General features: G+C 42.5%; 1 protein-coding gene across 3 annotated transcripts; it reads right to left on the bottom strand.

The window, feature by feature from the left end:
* Positions 1 to 100: 100 nt before the first annotated feature.
* mmp28 (matrix metallopeptidase 28) lies at positions 101 to 11310 on the bottom strand. 3 transcript variants are annotated; one of them, XM_089013911.1, is made up of 9 exons: positions 11038 to 11310; positions 10173 to 10249; positions 9427 to 9626; positions 5076 to 5297; positions 4430 to 4675; positions 2032 to 2184; positions 1417 to 1584; positions 1209 to 1330; positions 101 to 708 (listed from the first exon to the last, which is right to left on the bottom strand). In XM_089013911.1, the coding sequence occupies exons 1-9, from the start codon at positions 11143 to 11145 to the stop codon at positions 694 to 696; spliced, it is 1311 nt and encodes a 436-aa protein (XP_088870037.1). In that variant the 5' UTR covers positions 11146 to 11310; the 3' UTR covers positions 101 to 693. The 3 variants fall into 3 exon arrangements, with proteins under 3 accessions (XP_088870037.1, XP_088870036.1, XP_088870035.1); XM_089013910.1 differs by adding an exon at positions 9721 to 9779 and having other exon boundaries at positions 101 to 1330; positions 11038 to 11086; XM_089013909.1 differs by having other exon boundaries at positions 101 to 1330.
* Between the last annotated feature and the right edge of the window lie 160 nt (positions 11311 to 11470).

Raw genomic sequence — 11470 nt, forward strand, 5'->3', positions numbered from 1 at the left:
TATTTAGGAGAAGTGCGTCCTCTGCATTGTTGTGAACAAATATTGCACCCAATGATGAAACTTTAGTGGTGTGTAATCTATATTATTTCAAGAGGAGATGTTGGAAATGATGGATAGATCCACTTTTTTATTTGATCTCACAAGTTAATAGCACAACTTGAGTTTTGTGACAAAAAAATGTTTCCGTTCTTGTGTTCATACATGAATAACAGTGTTTTCAAAGTGCTGCGTCTTGGTCTTATTCACGTCGTTTCCGATTCTGCATCCAAAATGCGAGTATTATACACGTCCAGCAAATTTTGAGTAACTGTTTGATATTGTTATAGCAACTTATACTTGTTCTGTCCGCACTATTGTTCAAACATGGCTGCAATGGCACATCTTCATGCAGTTAGTATTAACTAATTCACTGCCAAACAATGTGAAAAAAATATATCCACTCCAGTGCCAGGGTTTTTGTCATTTTCATTCAAATTGCAGGACCCACAGAATAATAAATTTTAGGACTACATAAACATTCAATGCAGCGTAAGAAACCTTTGACTCTCTTCTTTCATCAGAAAAAAAAACAGTTAATTCCTAAATTATATGGGTCTGGAGTTATCTCAGCTTGAAACGGGGACAGCTGTACAAAAGGAAAAAGGCTGGTCCCTTGCTGGAGGGAAAAACATTGCCAGAGGTCCGACCAGCACTTTATCGGCACCCCCCCTGCAAGAAAACACAAAACCCGAACAAATTCGGAAATGGCGCTCCACGTCATGCTTTTCAATTCCCAAATAAATTTGGGAATGGCAGGGGTGAGTTAAACTATTACTTTCGATGTTTTGTAAGAGAAATAATCCAGAAGTAGCATGTTTTGGCCAGACATATAAAATAATCAAAGTAAGTATAGTGGTAGGTGAGCACATGCAGTTTTGCAAATCAAAAGATGATGATCAAAGAATGTCATTGCTCTGAGGAGCCCCACCACATCCAGTCCAATTCAGCTCCTCGACCCACTGGCCCACCCTGGTGACTCGAACTTTTACTGGGTCAAACCTCCAGAAATGGCGCTGCCTGAAAAAGTAGAGGCGCCCATCCGGACGACTCAATGCCCCGTTAGTGCCCTGTGGTACACCATTCCAGTCTTTTAACTTACGGGGGTAGTAGGGTTCTCGGCTAAAATTTTGCAGGTTGAGAACAAAATAGCGAGAGCCCTTAAGTAGTACCATGTGACCCAGAGGGGCGTAGAAGAAGGCGCAATCCAGGTGGCGGGGTAGGCCCATGTCGGTGCTCCGCCGGGGGAAGCCTGCGTCAAGTACTTGGCCCATGTAGCGCCATATGTGCTTCCCTGAAGGAAAAAGGACAAACACTCCATCTAAGCGTGCATAACAGCGTCAACACCACCTCAACTGAATAATATTTATTTGTACTGACCTTTAAAGAAGTACCACTTTGCGTCGAGAGGCGAAAACGCAGCCGCCTCGATGGCCGACGGGAGGTCAGCCCAACGGTGACGGAGATGCAAGGCGCCACTCACTCGCCCGTCAGGTGTTACACTCCAGAACACGCTGCCTCGGAACACCAGCACTGTCCCGTTTGGGTCTAGATTTAAGACAACAACAACATTTAGGAAAGAATTTGGTAAACGCAGCTGCCTCCAGTGAACCCAGAGAGAAAAATAAGTGTGTGACGGTGCTTTAGTCGTCTGTATTACTACTATTTAATCATGCAGGGGGGCAAAAAATACATACATTAAATGTGTGTTTCAGTATCCCAGGTGATTCAAAATGATGTCATTTAAATGTTGTCCCCAACAGGGGGAGCAGTTGGAATACCCCAATTGTCGAAAAATACAAACGGAAAGCAATGATGTGAAAAATCCTTTTTAAATGTTTTTTTTTCATGCTTAGACCTGATTTTTTATTTTTTTTTTTTTTGGGGGGGGGGGGGAAATCTTGACTTCTTTTAAATTTGATGCCGACAAACCCAAAACAAAGGTAAGCCAAGGAGCACGTTTACCACTCTGTTACATTCCAAGTCATGACTCACCCGCGGTGATGGCATCAAACACACCAGAGTGACAGTAGAGAGGCAGACCGCTGCTCTCGTCGGACACGTTGACATCCATGAACTCCCACTCCTGCAGGGTTGCGAACAGCACCTCACCCGGCAGTCGCACGAGCCGATCACCGGGTGGCTTACCTGAACCGTGGTGTGAAATAAGGACAAGAAGGAGTCAAAAGCAGGAAAAGGGAGCCAGGAAGCTGGCAATCTGATGTAAAAAGGTGTGGCACGCACACACACACACACACACACGCAAACAGGCTGGATTGATTTAAACACATACGCCAGATGAACTGTTTCAACTACAGTTGTCAAAGTCGAGGTCCGGGGGCCAAATCTGGCCCGCCACATCATTTTATTCGGCCCGCAAAAGCTTATCTAGCATGTCAAGTGTCATGATGGTTGCTAACGTCCCAACCAAAATTTCAAATTGTCGTATGTAAACCACAATAACAATATTTACTCTTGAGTTGATATTTGAAAACTAGTTATTCATTAATTTGTCGTGCATTCTGTATGGACTATGCGGAGGGGATTAGACATTCTAATGGTTTCCCCAAATTCATAATGGCCCTCATAAGTAGAGTAGGCCGTTTTTAGCCCGAAAAAAAAAACAACGATGTATATTAAGGGGTTTTTGGGAGAAAACACGACCACATGTATAGCAAGGTGTTTTCAGCCTCCCAAAAATGACCGTGTATACGTATAGCAAGGCTTGAGCCCGAAAAAAAGACCATGTATAGTAGGCCATTTTAGGCTGAAAAAAAAACATTTTCAGGAAGGCATTTTTAGTCAGAATAAAACAACCAAATGGTTGAAAAAAGACCATTTATATAGTAAGCCGTTTTTGGCAGAAATTCTGGGTTTTTATCCCAAAAAACATGACCATGTATAGTACGTCTTTTTTGTCCCCCAAAAAAAAGACCATGGATATAGGAAGGCATTTTTAGCACGAAAAAAAACGACCATATAAAGTAAGCCGTTATTTGGTCGAAAAACAGTTATCATGTATTGGAAGCCGTTTTTGGCAGAAATTCCTGCGTTTTTAGCTTCCCCCCCAAAAAAAACGACTATGGATAATAAGGCGTTTCTAACTGAAAAAACTAACTGAAAAAACAACCATGTAAGGTGTTTTAGCCCAAAAAAAAATGACCAGGTGTAGTTAGGCGTTTTTGGCCCCCCAAAAAAAACACCATTTAGAGTAGGGCGTTTTCAGCCCGAAAAAAACGACGATGTATAGTAAGGTGTTTTTTGCCCGAAAAAAAAGACCATGTATAGTAAGATGTTTTTGGGAGGAAAAAAAACACCATGTACACTGTACATGGTGATGTTTGTAAGACGTCACCCAAACGAAAAAAACACCATGTATACTAAGGTGTTCTAACCCGAAATAAAACGACAATGTGTACTGTAACCAGTGTCTGAAACTCATGACAAAAAGTTAGCGGACAGCAGGGCAGACAACTCTGAAAAGCTGCCTGCCCCATTTTTCACAACTTGAAACACAATAAGACGACTAATCGCAAAAAAAAAACCCATTGTTGCAAAGTATTAAGGATTGTTTTCATTCAGGATGTACCTACTACAAATGCTACCTTGCTTGATTTATCGTAAATATCCCTTGCTGATGATTTTGCTCCAGTTGGTCATTTGTCCATACACTGTTCATCATTTTGCACAATGCAATGTTTGCGTTGCGTCGTCTGCTACAATCCACGTGAACTCCTCTTTCCACCATGCTTTTAAAGTACGTTCAATTTCTAAGCGCCTTTCAAACCTCTCAAGTACACTTTACAGTCACGGTATAATGTGCGTTTACGTTTTGTAGCGTCATAAATTTAATTTTGTTAGCTTCTTTTGAATCTATCTTCTGGGGATGAGGTTCTGTGTATCTACTTCGGAAAATGATATGCAAATGCAGGCTTCTGATTGGCTGCTGTGCCCAGTATGCAAATTGCCAAACAAACCAAAATTCAGACATTTCTAAAGCGAATGAAGATTTCGAAATCGGAATAATTTATTCTGATTTCAAAATCTTTGTTCAAACGTTTGATTTGAAAAAAATAGATATATATTTTTTTTTCTTGGAGAAGTTGTTGGCCACCCGGGCTGAGACATTTTGTAACTTGTACACCCGACTGCAAAGTTGGACGTCCCGGGCAGATGCTATTTCAAACACTGCTGTAACACGTATTTAACTGAAAAAAAAGATAATGTATAGTGACCGAATTTAGCCGAAAAAAACAACCATGTAGAGTGAAGTGTTTTTAGCCCGAAAAAAGGACCATGTATGGCAAGACGTTTTTAGCCCAAAAATAACAAGCATGTATGGCAAGGTGTTTTGAGGCAAAAAAAAAATGACAACGGATAGACATCATCTCACCATACAGCTGCTGCACGGCCACGATGTCATCCCAGCTCATGACCAGACTACGGCCCAACTTCCTATAGTATGGCGACATGAGCGCGTGGCGCACGGGCGAATGCTCCAAACCCAGAGTGTGTCCAATCTCGTGGGCCATCACCATAAAGAGATTATGGCCCTTGTGTCCGTTTAGGGTCCACCTTTCCGCCTTGTCAAAATGGGCCTCCCCTCGGCGGGGGAGGAAGGCGTGAGCCAAGGTTCCCCCTGAAAGGTCAAGAAATGAGACCAGCTCACATTTTTCACCTTCTCACTTCACATCTCATTGTACATAAAGAGAACGCTGTCATAAGATGATAGCTAATTAACTCATTCGCTGCCATCCACGAATTTATTTTATTATTTATAAGTGTGACATGGAGCGCCATTCTCAAATTTGTTCGGGTTTTGGTTTTTCTTGCGTGGGTTGCCGATAAAGCGCTGGCCAGACCTCTGGCAATGTTTTTTTCCCCTTTCCACTAGGTGGCAGTATTTACCTTTCGTCCATGTTACCGCTTCAGCTGTTGTTTAAGCGCTATATAAATCAATATTTATGTATTGTATTTTGAGCAGCCGCCCCCATTTCAAGCTCATAACTCCAGGCAAGAACATTGACTTTGGCCAAAACCTGGTCCATCAAAGGCGTTGCCAGTCCCATCATTGTGGACGCCCTCGTAAAAGGCCAGCCGGATATCTGCGGGTCCTTGGGGGGCCTCCTGGAACACCAGGCCTGACACGTTGCTCCACATTTGGAAAGCGGCGCTCACTGCCAGTCGTACCGAGCCCAGAGACAAGTGGCCGGGCCAGTTCACTATCTGGTAGGTCAGGTGACTCTTGTACCACTTGTCACCTACACACACACACAAACAAAAACAAATATAAAGCTTAAGAGGAATTAATCAGAGTTGTTTTCAATTGCAGCAGGCTAGACTGTACTTGCAATTCCGACTCATGACTCTTGTTTCTTACTTACTCTAGCAGAGACATGACTTGCCAATTCAAATTATATATTACCCGTAAAGGCTCACTAAATGTCTCAGACTAACAACCGTGATGAGTACATGCCAACTTGCCAGCAGGGTATTTTAAAAAAACCATGTGGTCATAAACTTACCAAACATTTGTTTATGGATATTCAGAACTAAAGGAAATGCAGGACACATTATGCTGCTGTTTAATCGACACAAGTATAAACAGGAATACACAACGCGTCCATCCGCAACCGCAGTAGACACATAAAGGCAGCCACGCATGGAGTACACATCCGCAGCACACAGACACAGCGGCTGTGTGACAGGAAACAAGCTTTAGATACGCTGGCAAAACTTTTGGAACATCCAGCATGATTGTAGCTGGCGGTCAGAGAAAAAATAAAATAACGATTGCAAGACTTAACTCATTCACTGCCAGACGATGTGCAAAAATGTGTCCACTCCAGTGCCAGGGTTTTTGTCATTGTCACTTGAATTCCAGGACACAAAATAGAGTTTTAGGACTACATCAACATTCAATCCAGCGTAAGAAACCTTAGACCGGGGGTGTCAAAGTCATTTTTTGCCGCAGGTCACATTGTAGTTATGGTTTCCTCTCGAGGGCCGTTATGAATTTGGGGAAGCCGTTAGAATGTTTAATCCCCTCCACAAATTCCATATACAACAAATTAATGAATAACAAGTTTTAAAACCTGATGTCAAGAACAATGACTGTTATTGTGGTGAACATCCCAAAATATGAAATTTTGGTGCGAATTTTAGCAAGAATCATGGAATTTCACAAGTTTGATTTGCTTTCGGGGGCTGAAAAAAATGATGTGGCGGGCCGGATTTGGCCCTCAGGCCTTGACATTGACACCTGTGCCTTAGACTCTTTTTTTCATCAGAAAAAAAGTTAATTATATGGGTCTGGAGTTATATGAGCTTGAAATGAGGGTGGCTGTGTCTTTGTTTTGTCATATTGTCTCTATGCTGTCATATTATTTGTTATTTAGTTTTTTTTGTTCTTTTGACTTCAAGACGGCGCCGCGAGAGTGGCTGCCTTTCCAGCATCTCATGTATTTTGTTTTTCTACTTTCATTCCTTTCATCACTTTGCTGCTGTGAAATGTAAATTTCTCCACTGTGAGACTAATAAAGGCAAATCCAATCCAATCCAATCCAAAGAGAACACGGGGAAATGCTGCCCCTTATGGAAAAGAAAAACATTGCCAGAGGCCATGACCAGCACTTTATCAGCACCCAAGCATGAAAAAAACAAAACCCCCAAAAAATTCAAGAATGGCGCCCGATGTCATATTTTCAATTTCCGAATACATTCGTGAATGGCAGTGAATGAGTTAAAAGTCTGAATATTGAATTTCTTTAAGGTTGATGTGACCACTGAATGTGGTTCTGCATCAGAGGGGGTTCTGGCAGTTGTCAAATGGGACAACTGCATGACGTAACGTCGGACCAAGAGTGAAGATAAACACAGTCCTACTTGAGCTTGGCGGAGGCTCATATTAGAATGACCTCATTCAAGTAATGACAGGTTGAAAAAGTACACCATGACAAAAACATATTCGCACTCACTCCGCACTTAAAAAAAAGTCTGGTTTTTTTCCAACAAAACTACCAAGTTAAAAAAAAGTAGTATTGCTCGGTATTGAGAGGTCTCTGTAGACAGCTGAGAGGCCAGGAAGTTGGATACACACAACATTCATCCGACTTCTAAAGAATTAGGAAGTGAGTCTGATGACCAGATAACAACGACTTATTGTTTGTGTAGAAGCTGACACGAAGAGGACAATCCTTTCATACACGCATGTGGTGAGCCGTCACAAGTCATCACGGCAATTGGCGAGTTGCGAATGCGTTTGCCAGATGGAACGTGTCAGGTACATGAAGCGGCAGGCGGCGCGCAGCAGCCGTCGGTGCATTCCCCGAATGTTAAGCAAACTCTTTATGTGACACTGAGGAATGCGTGAATTCAACCATCACAACGAAAGCAAGGGGAAGGCGCAGGTCGGGAGGATAACAACACACAAGGGCACGCCCACCCTGTGTGGGATAAGGAAAGTCACTCCGAGCCGTTCCCATGTGAAAAAACAAGGGAGAAAATCCACACAAGGAATGTGCAGAAAAGATTTCATCACCTCCATGCAACTCCAAACGTCATTAAAAAAAAAACACCCAGTGGTGTGCAGGACGTCTTTGTAAACTCATTCGCTGCCATTCCTGAATTTATTCTGGAATTGAAAAACAAAAACCCACATTTGTTCGGGTTTTGGTATTTCTTGTGGTGGGTGCCGATAAAGCGCTGGTCAGACCTCTGGCAATGTTTTTTCCCTTCCACGAGGCGGCAGCCTTTGCCTTTTGTACAGCCGCCCCCAATTACAGCTCAGATAACTCCAAACCCATATAACTTAGGAATTAACTCTTTTTTTCTGATGAAAGAAGAGAGTCGAAGCTTTCTTACGCAACATTGAATATTTATGTAGTCCCAAAACTCAATATTCTGTGTGTCCTGCAATTTGAGTGAAAATGACAAAAACCTTGCCACTGTAGTGGACACATATTTGCACACCGTCTGGCAGTGAATGTGTTAAAGAAGGAAAAAAAACATCTTGTCAATTGTAAAGAATGGTGGGGATAGTTTTTCATAGAATTCTTTAAAAAAATGTAATTACTGTATACTTATCATTCATTCAGAAAATAGTATGCATTTTTCGGTATGAAGGCATCAAATCCAGATAGAAGAATCTTTATTTTTTCAACAGACTCTCAACACCATCACGCACATTTCCCATCTGTGCGCAAACGTCCCTAATCCTTCAGTGTCGCCCTCAACACTTTTGACGTGGTTTGGATTGGATTGGATTTGCCTTTATTAGTCTCACAGTGGAGAAATTTACATTTGGTTGTCTCTCTTAAAGGACAACCGACATCTCCGGGCAAATTGTGTCCATAATTTGTAAAATGGCTTCAAATGACTTCTACTGAGAGTATTTTACAAAGATTCCACCGCATATAGCTATATTTTACGTTTTAAGACTCGCGCTGAATATTCAGGAAGTCTTGTTTTTGAGTTGGTGACGAGTCCGTACGTGACGTCACTAAACGAACGCCCCTGACCAAAAAAAGACACATTGTAGCAGTCCTTTCATCACGTCAGTGTATTTTGCTGTACTTGTTTGGTCTGAAAACCTTGTGTTGCACCCAAAAGCCACCAGAAGAGGGTGTCCAAGCTCCATGGAATGAATTTATCAGCCTGTGGAAACGTGCTGATTCATTCCTCACAACAGTTCGGTGGCCATTTTCTGCCTCTTTTTGGGTGAGACATTTCCCCCCAATGTTGCCTCAAAATGGCACGTAATAAATTCTTTAATCGATTGCAAACATGTATGCTTTCCTCTTCAGAATTATTTGAATCATATTCATAACTGGATGTGTAACAAGAAAGCATATTCTCCGAATCTGAAGCCATTGTTTTGATTCTCCAGCAATGCAAGACGTCTTGGTGTGACGTCACGAACTGGGGGCGGGACTTTCTGAAAATGCCCAATTCGCAGCTCAATTTTTTGCAGATTTTGGACACTTTAAGTCATTTTTATTGGTGTTTTGCATTTGAATAAAAATATCATGCTGCGTGTTTTGAGTATTTTAGATGCTCTAAAACGTTTTTCTGATGTCAGTTAACAAACAAAAAAGTGACGTCGGTTGTCCTTCAAATTTCATGCCAACTCCCGTGAACTGCTGAGGCAGATCAACAAAGACATGAAGAACAAACACAGGGATCATCAATCAGAAGAAGTCATCCTGGATCATGACAAGGCAAGGCCACGCGCAGCAACCCAAACGATGGAAACCATCAACGAGTTGGGCTAAGAAGTGCCCCTTCCTTCTCCCACCGGCACACAACATGCATGCACACATTACAGCCGCCTCTGCAAGACAAATACGGCTTGCATTGATGATAAACATTTGAAAGAAACAAACACCCAACCTTTTTTGGCGAACCGCTTCCTGCGCCTCCACAACTGCCCTGCTGAGGAAGTCCGGGCAGTGAAGATGATGTTTACCCTCTGGGCCCACACCTGCTGACTGCCCTTATCTGACACGCCGCAACGCGGCTGGGCCATCTGCCTCAGGGTGGCGCTGTCTAATTCACCTGTCACGGGTAGGCGAGACAATCGCTGGAATTTCCTAAAAAAAAAGCGCAAATGTTTGGATTCCTCGCATGCATTTTTTAGATGATTTTGAAAACGTTACATCGGAAATAGTGGTTAGCGTGACTTGCCTGATGTAAAAAGTGCGATATTTGGCAATCACGTACAATATTTCAGACAAAGTCGTACTCTGGAAAAAAATATTTCGGTCACAATACTGCTTAATGATTTCAATATTAAATCCAGCGACACATGGCGGCATGGTGCAAATGAACTAGCCTTGCAGTCAAACATTGATTGCATTGATGGACTGGGACTAAGTGAAGCCTACTTGTGGGTGTGTTTAATCTTTTTCCATTACTATACAGGCAAGCGTACAGGTTGGAAGGAGAGTGTGACGCTCTTGAAATTCCTGGATGATTCAGGGAGCGTTTAGGAGAGGTTTGTGGTTTTGAGGTGAGTGAGGGACCTTGCTTATACCGAGCCAAGCCACCATCCACAATGTATTATTTGGCTATCATCGCCCTGAATAAAATCTGTCACATGAGATCATGGTTTTATAGTTTTGAGAAAGGGAACTTACTGGATTGCTGATTGCATCTCAACTGCATTGTGGATAAAGTGGTCGTCGTGTAGGTAGCCATATTTTTCCAGAAATGCCTGCAATTGATATCATGGTCATTAGATGTAGAGTCATGCAAACGCAATGCGCTCTAACTTTCATGTTAACAAACCGTTGGACATTGATTTGTTATAATCATAGTGAATAGTCAGAAACCAGCACAGTCTCTGTGATTACAGATATGTAGTAGTGGAAATAAAAAAAAAAAAAAAAAAAAAAAAAAACAAGGCAAAGCAGAAATGAATGTGCAATATAAAAAAATTGTCTGTCCGGTGCCACTATATGCAGTAGTGTAAAATGAGTCTGCACATACTTGCCACCATTTAATTCCTGTAACCTTAAATACAATTCTAAGATTCTTGTAGACTATTGCCTAAATTTTCTTCTTACTACCCAAAGGCCCAACATTGTGTGCAAAAATATCATGTGGTTTGAGCGTAATCCCAGTTCCAGCTGAAGAAAAACACCCCAAACATTTGCATGGAGCATATTTAGGAAACCTTGAGCAAAAATTGACAAATGCCTCCAGTGAGTGGAGTTAAAAAAGTACTATGAACACGGCAAAACAGAAATTGCCCCCTTCCTTCTTAAAAACGTTGACTATATCAACAAACAAGGCAAAAGTAGCATATACTGTACATTTCCTGTGTTGGGAGCAGTTAGGTAATTAAGACCCAGGAGAGTTCCAAAATGGTAAACTGCATTCAAAACAAGACAACACAAATATCGGTCATTCAGAAACAACAAAAGTCGACCAGTTTCAGCGTTAGACCTTACAAATGGAGTTTAGTAAGTTCTAAGGTCATCATTTTGGGAGATGAAGTACCTGTGGGTCGAGCAGAGGAGAGCCGAAGGCAGCGCTGGCGCTAATCAACCAGGTCGCGGCCAGGATCCAGGCGGGCTTCACGACGCTCGCAGCCCAGTACCGGTTCATTGTCGAGCGGCCTCAGCGGTGGTACAGGTCGCATTACTGGACTTCAGAAGGACCCGTTCGTGATAACATGGCTTGTCCGGAGAGAAACAAGGGCACGACTGCGTTTCTGGCTCCCCGTCCACATGCCGGCGAGCAGTGACTTTAGCAAGCGTCGGTTTAGGTGGGAGACGGCCCCACCCCTCCAGCGCCACAGCTGAGCTCATTAGACTACGACTGTACGCATATCAAGACTTGTAATTGCACTTCCTTGAAGCCAAACTATCTGTCGATGTTTGTCGCTAACAAAACAGTTGATTGCTTTGTGTAAATTATTCATTCCAGGTTT

The sequence above is a fragment of the Hippocampus bargibanti genome, linkage group LG14, assembly GCF_051943395.1.
Source record: "Hippocampus bargibanti isolate YZ-2025 linkage group LG14, ASM5194339v1, whole genome shotgun sequence".
Classification (NCBI taxonomy): domain Eukaryota; kingdom Metazoa; phylum Chordata; class Actinopteri; order Syngnathiformes; family Syngnathidae; genus Hippocampus; species Hippocampus bargibanti.

What these genes read in the sequence shown, in the direction of transcription:
- mmp28 (XM_089013909.1), bottom strand. Translation starts at nt 11,145, where the DNA reads ATGAACCGGTACTGGGCTGCGAGCGTCGTGAAGCCCGCCTGGATCCTG. An exon ending in GAAGCGGTTCGCCAAAAAAG is followed by an intron (nt 5,298 to 9,426) that starts GTTGGGTGTTTG and finishes GTGTGTGTGTAG; the next exon opens with GTGACAAGTGGTACAAGAGT. An exon ending in AAAGTGGTACTTCTTTAAAG is followed by an intron (nt 1,331 to 1,416) that starts GTCAGTACAAAT and finishes TTTTTCCTTCAG; the next exon opens with GGAAGCACATATGGCGCTAC.